The sequence below is a fragment of the Arachis ipaensis genome, chromosome B3, assembly GCF_059453495.1.
Source record: "Arachis ipaensis isolate K30076 ecotype BB chromosome B3, ASM5945349v1, whole genome shotgun sequence".
Classification (NCBI taxonomy): Eukaryota; Viridiplantae; Streptophyta; class Magnoliopsida; order Fabales; family Fabaceae; genus Arachis; species Arachis ipaensis.
The window spans coordinates 14435722-14452533 of record NC_142438.1 but is presented as its reverse complement, the minus strand read 5'-3'; the positions used below and the strand labels follow the sequence as shown (position 1 = coordinate 14452533).

Here is a 16812-nt window from a genome sequence, read left to right as displayed (position 1 = left end):
AATTAAAGCAATCCTTATATTATTCCTCTGCGCCGCGTGCTATTCTATTCTCATATGTGCTTTCAATTTTCCTGGTAATTAATTAACTATTTTATTACTTTAATAAAAAATATTTAATATTAAGGGATTGGGGTGAGGAGAGGGAATGGAGTGGATGAGGGAGGGATTGAGAGATTGGAGTGGTGGTAACGAATATTGAAGATTGGAAATGAGATAAAGTTAGAGTTTGAGAGTTGTTAGGTTAGTTTGGAAGAATTATTTTAAAAGTTTTAATACGTTTTTATTTTTTAAGATCTAAGTACTTTTGTTTATAAAAATTTATTTTTTATGGTCACAAATTAATTTTAATTTTTTTTATAGTCAGATTTATTAATATTATAATTTTTTGTTGTCATTTTTTGTATTTTACTTAGCCAAAAAATCTCTTGGATTATGAAAGGTAAAAGGTAAAAGGTAAATGAGCAAAGCTAAAATTCTAAGTAAATCGATGGAAATAAAGCGAGCACAAACCTAACTCTGAGGGCAAGAAAAATTGGAGGATCTTCCACTTCGTAATATGCCACCTCTTTTTCTTTGACCACCAAGATTTTTTTAGCACACAAGTTCTCACATTTTTATTTTTGATAGTTTTGTCTTTGACAATAGGGATGATAGCATGACGCATTTTAACGAGTGAGTGTGGAGGATTTTGGCTATCATTCTTATCATCAAAAACAAAACCGTAAAGTTTTGTGTGCTAAAGCGGACAATATCATACTAGCAGGTAGTTTGAGTTGTTACAATATATCTTTTCTTAGTCAATTTAATTTTTTGAGAAGAATAATTTGATGATATATTATCAAAATATTTATGATTTAGAGATATAAAGTTTTATTATTGTTAGCCCAAAAAAAAAAAAACCTAACATAAGATAAATAAAAAAAATTATATAAAAATTCACGAAAATAAAAAAAGAAATTCTTACATAAGTGAGCGTCATAGAAATATAAGGTTCCCGAAAATATAAAACTCTTTTTGATGAGATGAAACTCTTTGATAAAATACAACTTTTAAAAATATATGAAACCAATTTAAAAAGTAAAACTCTTAGCTTGAACATGATTTTTCATCATTCTTATAAATATATCTCTCACACATACGGATAAACTTAAAGTGAAACTTTTATAAGCAATGATACATTCATAGAATTTTGTGCTCAAACTTGCTACGCAGAAATCATGGTGCTGGGCTGCAAGCTAAGGTACTAATGCGCATGGAAGAGATGATCACGCAAGCACCAAAAGTTGCATGGCCTTCCACTAAGCTCTATCACCATAACCATAATGTCCCTCAAACACAAACTCCCTTTGTAGTAATTCTCTTTTCTTTTCTTAACCTTTTTTTTTAATCTTTTATTAACGAAAAAGACTCACATACATATTCAAATGAACCAACAATATATAGAAAGCAATGTTAAATAGTTAATAAATATTATTATTTTTAACTAGCATGTATTAAATCAGTAATAATTTATATTTATATTTATTAAAATTTTGTATATATAAATTAATATAATTTTTATTTATTTTTTTAAATTTATACATATAAATTAATAAAATTTATTTATTAAAAATAATTTAATATTTATATTAATCACTTAATAATAAAAATACTAAAAACTATCGGCTTCCAACAATTTCTTAATTCAGAGGTGTATGTATTCATTTCAAAGGAAGAAAAAAAAAAAAAAAAGAAATCTACATGTTTGATTTCTCTCACCCTCTATATTTTATGTATGCCACCTTATTAAAACTTCCAAACAAAGCCTAAAGCCTAAGAAAATATTATTGGTATATATCAAAATGTGAAAATATACATATATAAAAAAGCGAAATAATAATACAATATATAATAATTAAACGATAAAAAAATTGAAAAATATAAAATAAGTACATCGTGTATATATAAGGCTAAAAGAACTACATGGATATATTATCTACCATTTTTTAACTTCTTTCGATCCCTCATATACCACGCAAAATATTTTACATACACTACAGTCAAAAGGACATTATTGAAGAAATTATACAAGCTGTAAAATAATAGAAACCATACTTATTTTTCACATGATAATCTTATTCTAGATATATAGTATTGCAACAACACAATGTTGCACATACATACACCACTGGGCAAATCTTATATATTGTTCATACAACATTATTCAATAATGTCTAAGTAATTATACACCACATTAATATTCATCTAGTTCTTTAATAAGTCACTAAAACATATATATGACATAATAATTATGATTAACCAAGTACATTTCCTAGAGCTGGAAAAATCCCATCTTGTATAGTTAGTGGGTAAGTTGAGTCAGTAGCAAATGGAGCAAAGTTAGTAAATGCAGTTGTATTCTCCAAAATCTGTAAAATAATAATGTAATATATTATGCGTATTAGATTTCCCTGACCAAATCATATATAATTAATTAACAGTAAAAACTTGTATACATTGATCTTAATGTGAAGTTGACCGTTAATGAGAATCGATAAATAATTTGATATGTTTAATTAAATTGTTATCTAATAATTATCAACTATTAAATTTATATTAAGACAACTGCATATAAATTTTTACCTTAATTAATTATTCATCACATGCTTTCCAATTTAAAGTAAAGTTGTGCTTAATGAATAAAAAAACGTGTTATTAATTAATTACCTTATCATGGAGAAACTTGTTTGCTGCTTTGAGTGTACCCTCCTTCAAATGCAAAAGAGAAAAAAAAATTGATTCAGCAAATCAAGTTAACAAAATACATATACTATTAATAATACACATACATTCACGTTTCTTTAATTTTTCTCTTTTGTTTAAATTTTTATTTTCAAAATAATATAAAAAGGAAGAAATGTTGAAATTACTAGCTTTATATGACAATCAAAATTAATTGAAATTGAATGATTTTACACTAACCTTGTCTCTCAAATCTTGAATTTCTTGTAACATGAGGTTCATCTGATGTGCATATATATGCAAACTGGGGATTACTACTCATTTCATTCATATCAAAATTGAAACTAACTAATAGATAATAATTAATATATAGTTAATTTAATATATCATGGACGTGCTTGTTATTGATTAGTACCTTCATTGAGCGAATTTGATAAATCCAAGTCTCGAGATTCTTCTCTAAGATTTGTAAATCATCGATTGTCATTGTCCCAGTTCCTCCTCCAAACAAATAACTACGACAACAGACATGAAAATATCGTTCATTTTTTTTATCTAATGAAGGTGGAAACTCAGGTGCAGTCGACTTCACATGAAGTTAATACTTGAGAGTCGTTAGATGATTTAACTGATTTGACTAAATTTTTATTTAACAGTTCTCAAATATCAACTTCATGTGAAGTCGACTTCACCTGAGTTTTCACTGTGTAATAAATAGTTCTTGGTATTCTTTGGTACCTGATTCCCTTTTGCAATGTGTCAATTTCCTGTTTTAGAACATCCGCTTCCTCTTTAGCATCCTAGACAATTAAATGATTAATTACGGGAACCATGTTACTTAATTAACATTAGTGGTCAATTGTGATGATGCACATGTTGATAACAAGAATGCAGAACGAATAGGATAATAATAATAATAAGATTGGAAAAGTTTTAAATATTCTAAAAATATCGGTACTTCAATGATTTTAATGGTTGATCTTTATTTATGTATATTATATATATTTTATAATTGGGGTCAGGGTTAAAAATGCTAAACATTAGTATTTCTGAAATATTTAAAAAAATTTCAATAAGATTATTGGTAAAGTTACTGCCAAATATATATATGGAATATGTTACATTTACATATATATGTGTCAACAATATATGCGTAAAGGATATAAAAAAAAGTAGTTACAGTTAATTATGAGTGTTATGAATCTGTTATTTTAGGTAATTCTGTTACACTAACCAGTGCAGTGTGAGAATAGGTCATCATATAGAGGTAGAAACTCATTGGTAATGTAATTGAGATTAGTATCAATACTATTCATTCATTCTTGAATTACAAGTTTTGTTTCTTTCATTGTTCTGCTTTTTCAAACTTTTCTCTTTCAATTACAATCCTTTCAATATATGGAGCCTAGTTCATTCTAAGTTCTAACTAATTATATTCATCTATCAATGCCAAATGAAAATGATGATAAGTAGTACATACCATCTAAATAGAGAAAAGGCTCTCGTTTCTTTATATAGTGAATAGTATATCCACCTATTATATATTGGAAAAATATGAGATTAATTGTATAAATAATACTGGCCATGAAGGATGAAAGATATATATTTGGTATGGATAGTTTTTTTTTATAAGTGAAAACTTACTTGCAATTAATTTTATGTATAATTAATAATTAAAATTTGTTATATTGTAATATAGTCAAATATATTGTACATGAGTCTTCACATTTTTTCCATGCTAAGACAAAAAAGGAAAAAAAAAAAAGAAGAAAAGAATGCCTATATCAAATATATACAAACTCAAAAAAAACTCTTACTCAAGTCAAACGGACATGATTAAAATATAAAAACATTCTATAAAATTTTAAAAACATGATAAAATTATTTTTTTATAAACAAAAAATAAAATTTATATTTAATAAATAACTTTGTTTTTTGAAAATATATGGACAATGATTTAGAAAATGCATATAAAAAGTGAGAACGAAACTCATTTCTAAACATTTTTTTTATTGTTTTAAAAAAAAATTGGCTATTAAAATAACGCAAAAAAAAATATTCACTTAATTGGCTCAAAACTATAAAAATTAAAGATGAAAACATTTTATTTATTTGTTTGGTTATGCTTATATCGAAATTCGATCTTCAAAATTCCTTTTTAAAATATATATAAAAAATATTTGATTATTTTGATCACATACGTTTTTATATATTTTGTGAATATTTTTGCTATTTTAATCTTTTAAAAATAATTTTATAAACACCTAAATCTTTGTTGGGATATTTTTAGTGGTTTAGTTAATCTCAATATTATTTGAAAGATCCAGCTATATATATACAAGCAACAGTCTAATTTAATATATAATGAATGTGAAACTTTTCTTCCTTTTTAGTACTACGTGCAACTCTCTTCATAATGTACAAAAGTGCACTACTTGCAATAATAAATTGAAACTAAAGATTGTTTTAAAGTTGAATTAGGATGTTGGATACTAGAACTATTCTTCAAGGCATTAAAAAAATAAAATAAAATTGAATGACATAGTATATCATCAAATCATGCATATTTTCCTTGGTTGTATTAACTCTAGGTTTGCAAACCAGATTGGTAGATTCAAATAAATTAATTAATAAACACTTCTGTTCTTGATTTTAGCTGTAATTACTGGTTTTTGTTGTTGATTATGCTTCATGGAAGCTGTTAATTTAGCAGTAATATATATGCTCAAAAAATAAGTGACAAATAAAATGTGTGTGTATAGCACTAAAGATCAAATTATATAGTGAATGCATGAGAAAATGACATATCATAAACATGATCTCTTCTTTATTTCCCATTATGTTAAAAAATCTTTTTATATCATGAATTCGTGACAACTTAATTAGAAACCACCTTAACTTAATTGGTAAGCAAGAGAAGTCCTTATATATGGCAGGTCTCATAGAATTACAAGGTTGTATGGTTATAGAATAATATATAATATAATTAGGCCCTATGTGTCAAAAGGGTAATGGAGAGTGCAGACAAGAAAACATTCCATGATCACAACTTTTACTCATTATTATATATTTTTATTTTTATTCCGTGACTTAATGCACCAAGCCGCATCTAATACCGCCACTCCTTATAATACTAAACAAAATTAAAGGACAACAATAAATTGCTATATATATTCCCATATTCTTTTCCTCTTTAATTAACAGCATATTTGCTTTATTGCCTTTAATTAATTTCCTTAATTCTCCTTTGGTCTATGCAGCTAGCAATAATAACATGACACTTAGTAGCTACTTAATTAACATAAAAGAGAAAGAGAGAGAGAGAGAGAGATCAGACATACAAGAGGATGATGATGCGGTTCAGTTGGTGGTTCTTCAGGCTGAGCCGCCCCAGTAGTGAACTTCATGTACCTCTCTATCACCCCTTGCATGGTTCTTATTTTTCCACATATAAACATGTACGTGCACATTATTATTATTATTATTGTTATTATTATCACACAAGTTAAATGTACAAACCATAATATTAATACATGCATGCATGCAAGAATCTTATGGATGTCCACACATGTACTTCTAAATTGACAATAATACCCAGTAAAAACTCACATACAATTATTTTCATATAAAGTTGATAGTTGAAAAAAAACTCACATACAATTATTTTCATATAAAGTTGATAGTTAAAAATTGTTAAATAATAATTTAGTCAAATCTATCAAATTATCTAACAGTAAAAAGAGTAATAATAGTAATACCCTTTAGTGGCGAGTTCATAGAGCTTGCCATGAGAGGAGAAAATGACAAGGCCAATTTCAGCGTCGCAAAGGACAGAGAGCTCCTTAGCCTTCTTGAGAAGGCCAGCTCGGCGCTTGCAGAAGGTAACTTGCCTGTGCACAGGGTTCTCTATTCTCTTCAACTGAATTCTTCCACGAGCCATTGATGTGTGCGCTTTCTCTGCACACAACCTCCCACTAGTTTGAACTAGCTTCGAGGTTGCTGCAACCAGGTACGTAGTAGTACCTCTTTATCTGTTCAAACTTGTTCTAACGAAATTGCTTCAATCTTGCTTTTATCCAACCCCTTATATATAACCTCACCTTATGATCAACAAGGGAATCAGCCACAAACTTTACACCTCACTAAGCTTTCTTTAATGTTTAGTTATCAATTGGTTCCAATTTAATTTCATAATGGATCACATCACTCAAAGCATGTGATACCAAAGTTCATCTGGTCATTTCAACCATAGAATATGGTTCATTTCATTTTTCAACTTAAATAATTTATGTGCAGCCTTTATTCCTGTATTATATTGCCAACCAAATAAAAATCTCGCTCTGCATACCAACTACCAAGGCCACAATTTCAATTTTCCATAGTATATATGCTGTTCTATAATTATAATAATCATAATCATAATGCTACACTCTCTTCTGTTTTGCACTTAGAACCCTATTATTATTAGAAAGTGCTTTTTCCATGTTACTAACATTAGATTAAAAATTATAATTAACAAGAGGGCACATTAACCTATGCTAAATTGCCAAACCGTGCTGGAATATAATCAAGAATCTGGTAAAGTAGAACCTTGTAAAGCGTGAAACGGGTTTAATTTAAGCTCAATTGTTGTAATATCTTAACCTGATACCTCTTTTTATTTTTTTTTACTTTGATGAGATTAGTTCTGGCGCACTCTAAGCTGAACTACAGGACGAGGAATCAAATCATATTATATAGTATTAATATCATTGTTGCATATAGTCAAAATCCGAATTTTTTATTTTCTTTCTTGCCATTGGTATTCGGTCCTGTCATTCATTCCAACTGAATATTAGAATTATATTAGTCACAAAAAAGAAAAGGAAAAAAAAAAGTAGCTTTTATTGCTTCTGAAGAAAGCTGAGTGCCACCAAGTGTATATATAATAAAGTATTTGACATAAACCTTTTTTCAAAAATGTTATTCGCAAATCACAATCAGCTATTGTATTTATATATAAATATATGTGGTTTAATTTATTTTTAATATATACTTTAATGGCTAATTTTGATATACACGTATCATTGTCGATCTTTTTCTCACTCATTGATTCTTGTTGATTTATATATATATTTCGGTGAATTCTACCCTACCCTCTTTAAAATAAAGAGTAAATTACCCCTTGCAATATATAAAGTGATTAGACTTAACTGAAGTTCATGCGCCAACGATTACAGAAACATTATTGAAAGTTAAAGCAAAACGTGGTGCATCGGTTGATGATGATTCCAACGGCGAAGACAAACTAAAATTTAAGTCACTTCGATCACTTGTTTTCATACTAATAGATCGCAGTAGAATGTAAATAAGAGAACATCAACGCAACGCTGTCATGGTAGTTACTACTCTCATCGTGACCGCAATTTATCAAACGGTTCTGAGTTCCCCAGATAGACTCACTCAGGGCGGTAGTGACAATGGTCTAAATAGTAATAATCTTGTAAACGCTACTTTATCCCTCAATTCTACTGCAGTAGAGAAATTTGTCTTGTATTTTTGGTACTATGTGTAAAGATTTTCAAAAATATAATGATATTGTTATCAAATTTTAAGAGAAATATAGTGTCAATTGAAAAGAAAAGAAAAAATAATATGAATCTTAAAGTTCTGGTAGAAAGATAATTTATAATAATCACTGTATATGTTATCAAGAGTAATTTACCCTTTATTTTAAAGAGTGTATGGTAGATTTCACCGTATATTTCAGTATTGTTTAGGATATATAACTTACCCTAAAGAAACTATTATGACTTATGAGGATCAAGGAATGTAAAAATTAATAGGATACTCGTTAACTAATTGATAACTATGAAACAATAATAGCAGGGAAACTCAATTTAATATACATGGTTTTTTAACTTTTTACTACATGATTTTTTCAGTGGTTATGTTTTCTTGTGCGGCAAAATAGCAAGTGAACCATAATACTTTTATTGGATGCAATTATGTATATATAGTTTTGGCATTTAATTTCATTGAGTGTTGTGAAAGGGAAATGGGCGTATAAAAGCAGAGTTCAATTGCCAAATCTTAAGGGAGGCCTTGATGTTAATGTCTGTTGCATTGTTGAACAGGAACAATCTTGCAGCTCCATAGATTGCTTCTGTTGGATAAACTCTAGAACTGATCACAGTTCTCCCTCCTTGTGCAAAACTCTCGATGATTGAATGATCCACCTAATCATATAAATAGATATTCAATTGTCATGAAAATTAGGTTAATATTCCACCACACACTAGTTAATTTGGTCTTTTTGAAAGATTTAATATTTTAATTTGATTTCTAAAAATATTAATGTGTCTAAAATTGGTTTTTATGTTAACTTTTTATTATTGATGTATGTGACACCTTTTTTAACATGTCATGTGACAACTTCATATGTCAGCGATCATTAGTGATACATTAGTAAAAGTTAACATATCAATTTGGCTCACGGTAATATCTTTCAAGAACTAAATTAAAAATATTGAATTTTTTATCAGTTTAATAAACCATATTAACTTATGTATGATTTTTGAGAATCCAATTTAAATATTATCTCGTAAATTAAACCACGCAAGACCAAATAGATTAATTGACACTACTTACCAATACTCTTAATGATAGTTTTTCATCACTTAGAACAGACACTTTGCTTCCAAAAACTAGCTTTGATACATCAGGTGCCTTTGATGACCTGCATTATTATCCAACAACAACTCATATATATTTTGTCACTTTCTCCTAATAAAAACAGAGGCAAATATGAATGATGATGATTGATTAGTTAATAGTACCTAGTTTCATCAACACAGAAGGAAGTAGAAGTAGTAGTAGTTGTAGTAGTTGAGGTTCCATTTCCATAATTTGAAAGACGAAAATAAATTGGTGTTAGTTCAGAAAGTTCGTCATTTGCAATAGCCAAAATACCAAATGGTCCAAAAGCACTTCTCTCAACAGCACCAACTCCACACCCTTCAACATTATTCACAATCCCTTCTGATTCCAGCAATTCTATTTCAAATTCAACAAATATGTCCAACTGAACAACAAAAAATAAATAAATAAATAAAAATAAAAAAAATGTAAAGTAAAACCATGATTAATGTGAGATACAAGTTGTAACAATGCAACCAATAACTATGGACAAACCTGTGTTGCAGGGCCAATATGTAATGGCACTACTGTGCCAGGTTTAACCAATAATTCCTTCAATTCATGACTGCTAAGTCTCAAACTCTCTATTTCTTCCACTGGCCATTGAAGCAAATTAGTTCCAGTCTTCTTGTCATACAATACTGTTCTTGGAATAGTCTGATTCCAGCACCCAAAACACAAACATTTGTGGATCAGAAATCCTTAATAATTAAATTAATTTACCCATCAATCTATAAAATTTAATTACAATGTGTCAAACTTTTAAAATTGACTCTTTGTGCTACTAAAGTTCTTTGTTTTTATTTTCTTTCTTTTTCTTTTGAATTTAGGCATTATTATCATATTGAAATTGGTACAACAGGTCAGTAGCACATGTTTAAAAGTGCCACATGTTCCAATCAAAGATCTACCCATCAAATATTAGTGTCTAAAGTTTGGACCAAATATTTTTGTATAGACACAAATCTAATATTTTTATACTTAAAATTTTAAGTGCTTTCATATGACCTTAAAAGTAAAGAGTATCCACTATCTAGAGTAAAATAGTGGGGTCTAAATTGATCATTAAAAGAAAAAATTAATTTATTTTTAAAAGAAAAATGTGATTAATTTACCTGAAGAGATGCCCAACCCTTTGTGATATCAGCAACCTCACTATCCGATTCATTAATCCAACCCCAAAGGACCCTTCTTTGTTTATTTTGGTCATAAAATGTCTTTGAAGCATAGTATTTTCCATAATCCAATCTCAACCCGATACCCACATCCAAATCCGGGTCATCGGGTATCCACGTGTCATTCTCAATAAAATATGTCCCAATTGCATAATAGTCCAGCTTTGTATCATCCAAACTCGCCTTTAACACGTGCTTGACACCTGGCCCATTTGCTGACGTGTCCAACCCAACCGACCCGTTTATTGAAACCGGGTAAAAGTCAACACACTCCCACATACCCGTACCCGGAACGATATGCAGGAAGTGGTCATTAAGCTCATAGTTAATAAAATCAGTTGTCTTATAAACCAAGGAAAGGCCAGAATCATTGACCATTGACCCAAGCGTGAGCGTCCACTTGTTATCTGGGCCGAACCAGGCCGTTGTTGGGTCGCGAAAATCGTGTGGGCCGATGCCGGGTGGGGGAACCATGACGGGGTTTTTGGCGTATTTGACCCAATTGAGGAGGAGGGGATCAGATGCGTCGGCGGGGTATGCGAGATTTTGAACCTGCACTTGTTGGTCGGTGTAGCCGGTGTAGAGCATCACGATTTCGCCACCTGGCAAGAGCGTTGCTGAGCCTGACCATGCACCGTTGATGTCGAACCACATGTCTCTGACAATGGCTTCTGGAAGGTAGAGCCAGTGAATGAGGTCCCTTGATACTGCGTGGCCCCATGTGATGTTACCCCACACCGCTGAAAAGGGATTGTATTGGTAGAATAGATGGTACCAACCCTTGTGAAACAATGGACCTACATAGTTATTTTTATATAAAATTAATAGTTAAAAAAAATTATATCACAATTTAGTTAAAAAAATATTATGGGTATATTAAAAATTAATTATTATATAAATATATGTGTGATTTTATTAATTTTTAATATATATTTTATATTGGTAGTTAATTTTAGTTTATACTTAGTTTGTTATTTAGTTAAATATATCAAATTATCTATTTTTAGATATTAATTTTATATAAAAATTAAAAATAATTATACGTAAATCTTTAATAATTTTTTATTATAAAATTGATTTTTAACCTTTATTTTTTTTGATAAATTTAAGTTTCGAATTATGATTCAAGATAAAAAAATAATTTCAAAATATTGATTAATATTAACTAAAAAAAGATTTCTTAATTGAATTCTAAGGAAAAATGAGTTAAAAAAATGTAACGAAATTCAGATGGAGAATGTTTTTCAAAGTAAAACTCTTATAGGGTCCTGAATTTTCTCAACAAAGAAGTCAATTATTATGGGATTTTTTAAAGATTTTATTATACATTTATACTCAAAACAAAACATTTCATGTGGTGAATTGATAATCCAATATTAGACTTGACCTTGGTGTTTGTTTATTTTGGCTATATTTTATATATGACTATAAAAGATAAAAATAAATTGACCTTTTTAAATTATAATTTAATTTTAATATATTCTCAATGTAAAATAATTATACACATACATTTAATCATGTAATAGTAGACTACATGAGTAAAAATAACTAATTTTTATATTAATTATGTAATTAATTATCTAAAAAAATAAATATAATTGAATGAATTTTACACGATTAAATACATTAAAATTAAACTCTTCTAAATTATAGTTAAAAATTAATTCCCGTGCGTGTATGAAATATGGAACGCAATTCACTGAACATAGCTTCAGTACGCAAACATGAAGTGTTGGGCATATATACCATACAACATAGGTGTTAACTAAAAGTCAAACATATATTTTATGGTGTAAATAGAATTTGTTTCATTTGTTATCTGATCACCTAAGCTAAACAAATCTTCAACGTTAAGAAGTTTCGCTATGATTTGAAAGCCTTTGCCAAATTCAAGAGTTATCAAATACAAATTCAAATTCCATCTCCTGTTTTTAATCTTAAAAGTACAAGCATAATAATTTGACCAATTATTAATCAAGATAGGTACATGATAAATACGGGAAACAAGTAGTTAATGAAATGACCACGGCTAATTAAGTTGCGTTATTTAATATGATATAATAATCTATTAAAATCTTACAAAATTTTCACGTGTACACAAGTGAACAATACGACAAGAAACATGCATGGATTCGTATGGTACAATAAGTACTTTACTAACGGTACACTTAAAAATCTTTTTATAAAAATTAAGAAATCGTATTTAAATCAGAGAGTTTGACAAAATTTTGTTTTTTATTATATTATTTCGAGATCGATTGCTCTACATAATTTCTTAACGTGATCCAGCTATAAGTTTTAACACGATATAATAAGAAGGCCAAAAAGATTCGAGACTTTGAAGTAGTTAATGAAATTAAACCAAAAATAAAAAACAGTAGATCAATGAATTTAATTATTAGATAATAATATCTTTATTGAAGTTTGAAAAAAGTTTAGGGAAAAAAGGGAATTGTATTGGCTAATTAAATTTTTTAATTAACTTATTCTAATAATAAAATTGGAGTAAATGTTATTCTAATAATAAAAAAATATTAATTATCTTAGTTGCATTATTCAGAAAAATAAGAAAATAGAAGATAAGGCAAACCATAATATTATTGAAATATGTTAGTTAAAATGGCCGAGAGAATTTATACCCGACCAAAAAAAATATCTTTAAAATTTAAGGATAAATTTATCGCGCTGTCATTAAATTAGTTATATTGCATGAAATAGAATGTTAGTTGAACAATAAAAAATGTGACTGAGAGATATTTCGCCATTATATGTGGACATAATAATGAATGTAGATATAGAAAAAAAAAATTGAAAATATATAGCATCTATTGTTGAAAAAGTTATTGCTTGATTTTTGTTATTTATGTATAATTGATCTAATTAAAATATTTAGATATGTAGGTATAATTATAATAGAATAAACGTGTATCTATATATTCCATATTATTTTGTAATTATTAATATAGTTTGTTGATAAAATTTAAGTTAATATAATTATTGATTAATAATATGGCCATTATTATTTTCCGGGTAAACCCTTAAAAATATATCTAAATTATTCTGTGGCTAATAAAAATATTTTTAAAATTTCATTATTGAAAAAAATATTTTTAAATTAGTTAAAAATATGACAAAAATATATATTTATGAACAAAATTGTTCTACATTAATGGAAAAGAATAATGTGACAAACGTAGTTTTTTATATAAAAAATAAGAGTCTGAAATTAGTAAGTGAGTTGCGTCACATTTTTTCTTTAACGAAGTAGGTCTTTGATCATAGTTGAACATTTTTGACACATTTATAAATTATTTAAGAATATTTTTGTCAGTAATAAAATTTGAGATAATTTTTGTGAGTGCCAAGATATTTCAAGTGTATTTTTTGTCCTTATTTATCCAATAATAAAATTTTAACTTTGGCCAATTAGCAACTTTTACATTTTGAATTTTCTCTTTGAAAAGTACATGAATTTAAATTATCATAAGGAACATTAAAAATCAACGAAAATAAACATCCAAAATCATTAAAACAAGAATATCCAAAACCTAATAAAAAAAGAAAAAGTATAGGTAGATAATGAGAATACTAAACAATGTGAATAATAGATATGTCGGATGTTTAATTTAATAGGTATGCAGATGATTATGTTTATTATTTTTAATTGGATGGTTATTCATTTTGATTCGGGTTACTCATGCACAGTTAATAATAGGTGGATGTTCAATTCACTAGATGTGTTTTAGAGGATAATTTGAGAGTGAAGTATTTTTTTACTTTATTAGATCAATTCTAGAACTCATTGTTCACAAAAGTCATTGTTTACCTAGTAAAATTCTAAAAAGAAACATTTAAAACATAACAAAAAGGAACATTCAACACCTAACAAAAAAGATATATCCAAAATTATTTTAAAAAATTCAAAATCTAACAAAACGAAACATCCAAAAATATTAAAAAAATTCAAAAATTAAAAAAAAATCTAAAATTATTAAAAAAATTCAAAATCGAAAAGGAAGATACATATAAAAGCATTCAAAACATACAAAAAAAAACACATCCAAAACCTAGAAAAATGAAATATCCAAAACAAATAAAAATAATTATCCAAAACTTACAAATACGAAAAAGAATACCATCATAAAAAGAATATTCAAAACCTAATAATAAAACATTCGAAACTTAACAAAAACATTCAGAACCTAAAAAACATGAGGTAGTCAAAATTATTTTAAAAAATTCAAAATTTGACAAAACTAGATCTTCAAAATTATTAGATAAAAAATATTTTAAAATAAAAAAAATTATTTAAAATTATTAAAAAATTATTCAAAATTAAAAAAAATATATAAAATATAAAAAAAAAATATTTAACCTTAATAGAAAGAAACCTCCAAAATTAGTAAAATAAATCATTTAAAACTAAGAAGAAGATCTTGCGCGAGGAATTGAGTGGTTGGCCGCGCTGTTCTTGCGCGAGGTAATGGACGCCGCGATGAGAAGCGTTTGGAAGGTGGTGTGGGTGTACGGAGGCGCGACGACCGGCAACGAACCAGGAGGGGCCGGTGGCGCGAAGAATGAGGGGGAGGCGACGTCAGGAGAGGGAGATCGCCGTCGCCTGTTCTTGCGCGAGGAGATGGGTATCGAGGTGAGAAGCGTTTGGAAAAGGAGGCAGGAGTGTGTGGCGGCGTGACGATCGGCGGAGGACCAGGAGAGAGGGGACGGCGACGTCACAGCAGCAGAAGAGAAAAAGATCGCAATTTCGAAATGCTATGGATTTGAGTAATAAAGTGTGTGTTTTCGTGAGCGTAAAAATATATTTTTTTTAATTTAAAATTAAATTTACTATTAATTGCTTGCAGTTGGCATCGTAATTAGTTACCTATACTTTTCCGCAATATTTTGAAGTGAGTATTGTATGTGCCACATCCAAAACACAAGAGGGGGCTTATGTGGACCCAAAATCAAAAGTTAGGAATGGTCTAGTCATAGACAATTAATGAATAACTAAGTTAGGTTGGTCTAGTGGTTAGCTCATTAGTCCGCGAGTCAGCGGCAAACCCTTAAATGGAGCTCAGTACCGCGACGGATTAGTCTTTGACCTGCCGGGTTGAGGGATACCGTGGGAAACCAAAAAAAAAAATAGACAATTAATGAATTAAATGATCCCTTTTGTTCAACTAACATCTATCTTTAAAAGTACCATCACCTTTACATTATTGCCAATGTTTGTCTTCGTTTTCATTAGCTTCACTCGGTTAGCATTATTAGTATTCAATATTTAATTACTCACATTAACAACATCGTCAGGTCAATCAATACTCAATACCAGCTGTATCTGATGGATAAGTAGTATTCAACTTCTTAACTCTGCATCTCAACATGTCATCCTCATTAATCCATTCTCTTTCTATTTTTTATTTTCTTAGCTACTTCATATGGATCAATCAAGTCTTATGTAAAAGGGATAGAAATAACGTACCGTTTGGATCTGAAGAAGACTCAACCAATTTGACCATCAACAAGAGCAACCCCAGTACACCAAGAAGGAGAGAAAATTTTTAATTAATCACCCGGCCTTTTCATAAGGTAATTAAATAAAATAAAGTTTAAAAAGCATAGTTCACACGTAGAATATATAATAATAATTTTGTGCATGGCAACAAGCATATATTAATATATAAAAAATATTATTACCGTTCATCCAATTCCTTTCGGGTTGAAAATGAAAAGCTGTTCTTTGCCAAGATAACATAGCATTGGTCCAATTATAAGAAGGAGTAGTCTCGGAAAGAAAAGAGTTTGACTTTGCTGAAACGCCCTCAGCTACTCCTCTAGGGACTTTGTTGTAATTATTGTTGTTGTTACCCTTGTTTTCTATTTTGGCTTCATCATAATAATCATGGCCTTGGTATATGATGAGTGCAGCCATTGACACTAGGAAAACGATAGAGCCAAATATGCCAAGGTAACTACCCCTTAACCTTAAGGGCCTCCATCCTTCTTCTTCTTCTTCAGCTTCTAGCAAAGGAACATGTCCTACATCATCTTTGATACCCCCCATTATGATCGATCTTTTAGCTTGCTAGCTAGTGCAAATGATCATGTATATGTAAAGTAAAATGACTAGTAGTGATGAATAGAGAGAAGTAGAAGAAGAAGATATTATATAAGAAAGGGAAGTATTGAAATGTAGGTAACAAAATAATGAATAATAAAATAATAGTACAAAATAGCA

The 16812-nt window shown here is 28.8% G+C and overlaps 2 protein-coding genes across 2 annotated transcripts; both read right to left on the bottom strand.

Moving 5' to 3' along the window:
- Positions 1-2053: 2053 nt before the first annotated feature.
- On the bottom strand, positions 2054-7164 carry AGL12 (AGAMOUS-like 12). The gene is made up of 7 exons (XM_016332604.3): positions 6480-7164; positions 6063-6156; positions 3460-3521; positions 3137-3236; positions 2962-3003; positions 2707-2748; positions 2054-2408 (listed from the first exon to the last, which is right to left on the bottom strand). The coding sequence occupies exons 1-7, from the start codon at positions 6659-6661 to the stop codon at positions 2295-2297; spliced, it is 636 nt and encodes a 211-aa protein (XP_016188090.1). The 5' UTR covers positions 6662-7164; the 3' UTR covers positions 2054-2294.
- A 1369-nt stretch (positions 7165-8533) lies between these two features.
- LOC107629727 (acid beta-fructofuranosidase 1, vacuolar) lies at positions 8534-16753 on the bottom strand. Its single transcript, XM_088509291.1, has 7 exons — positions 16272-16753; positions 16057-16065; positions 10515-11371; positions 9895-10056; positions 9540-9784; positions 9352-9439; positions 8534-8939 (listed from the first exon to the last, which is right to left on the bottom strand). Exons 1-7 carry the CDS (start codon positions 16636-16638, stop codon positions 8736-8738), a joined length of 1932 nt encoding a protein of 643 aa, XP_088365417.1. The 5' UTR covers positions 16639-16753; the 3' UTR covers positions 8534-8735.
- Positions 16754-16812: the final 59 nt, after the last annotated feature.

Coding starts and splice junctions, on each gene's coding strand:
- AGL12 (XM_016332604.3), bottom strand. CDS start 6,661: ATGGCTCGTGGAAGAATTCAGTTGAAGAGAATAGAGAACCCTGTGCAC. Junction 2,749..2,961: donor TTCAAGATTTGAGAGACAAG/GTTAGTGTAAAA, acceptor TTGCATTTGAAG/GAGGGTACACTCAAAGCAGC. Junction 2,409..2,706: donor ACAAGTTTCTCCATGATAAG/GTAATTAATTAA, acceptor ATTATTTTACAG/ATTTTGGAGAATACAACTGC.
- LOC107629727 (XM_088509291.1), bottom strand. CDS start 16,638: ATGGGGGGTATCAAAGATGATGTAGGACATGTTCCTTTGCTAGAAGCT. Junction 9,785..9,894: donor ATATTGGCCCTGCAACACAG/GTTTGTCCATAG, acceptor TTTGTTGTTCAG/TTGGACATATTTGTTGAATT. Junction 8,940..9,351: donor AACTATCATTAAGAGTATTG/GTAAGTAGTGTC, acceptor TTATATGATTAG/GTGGATCATTCAATCATCGA.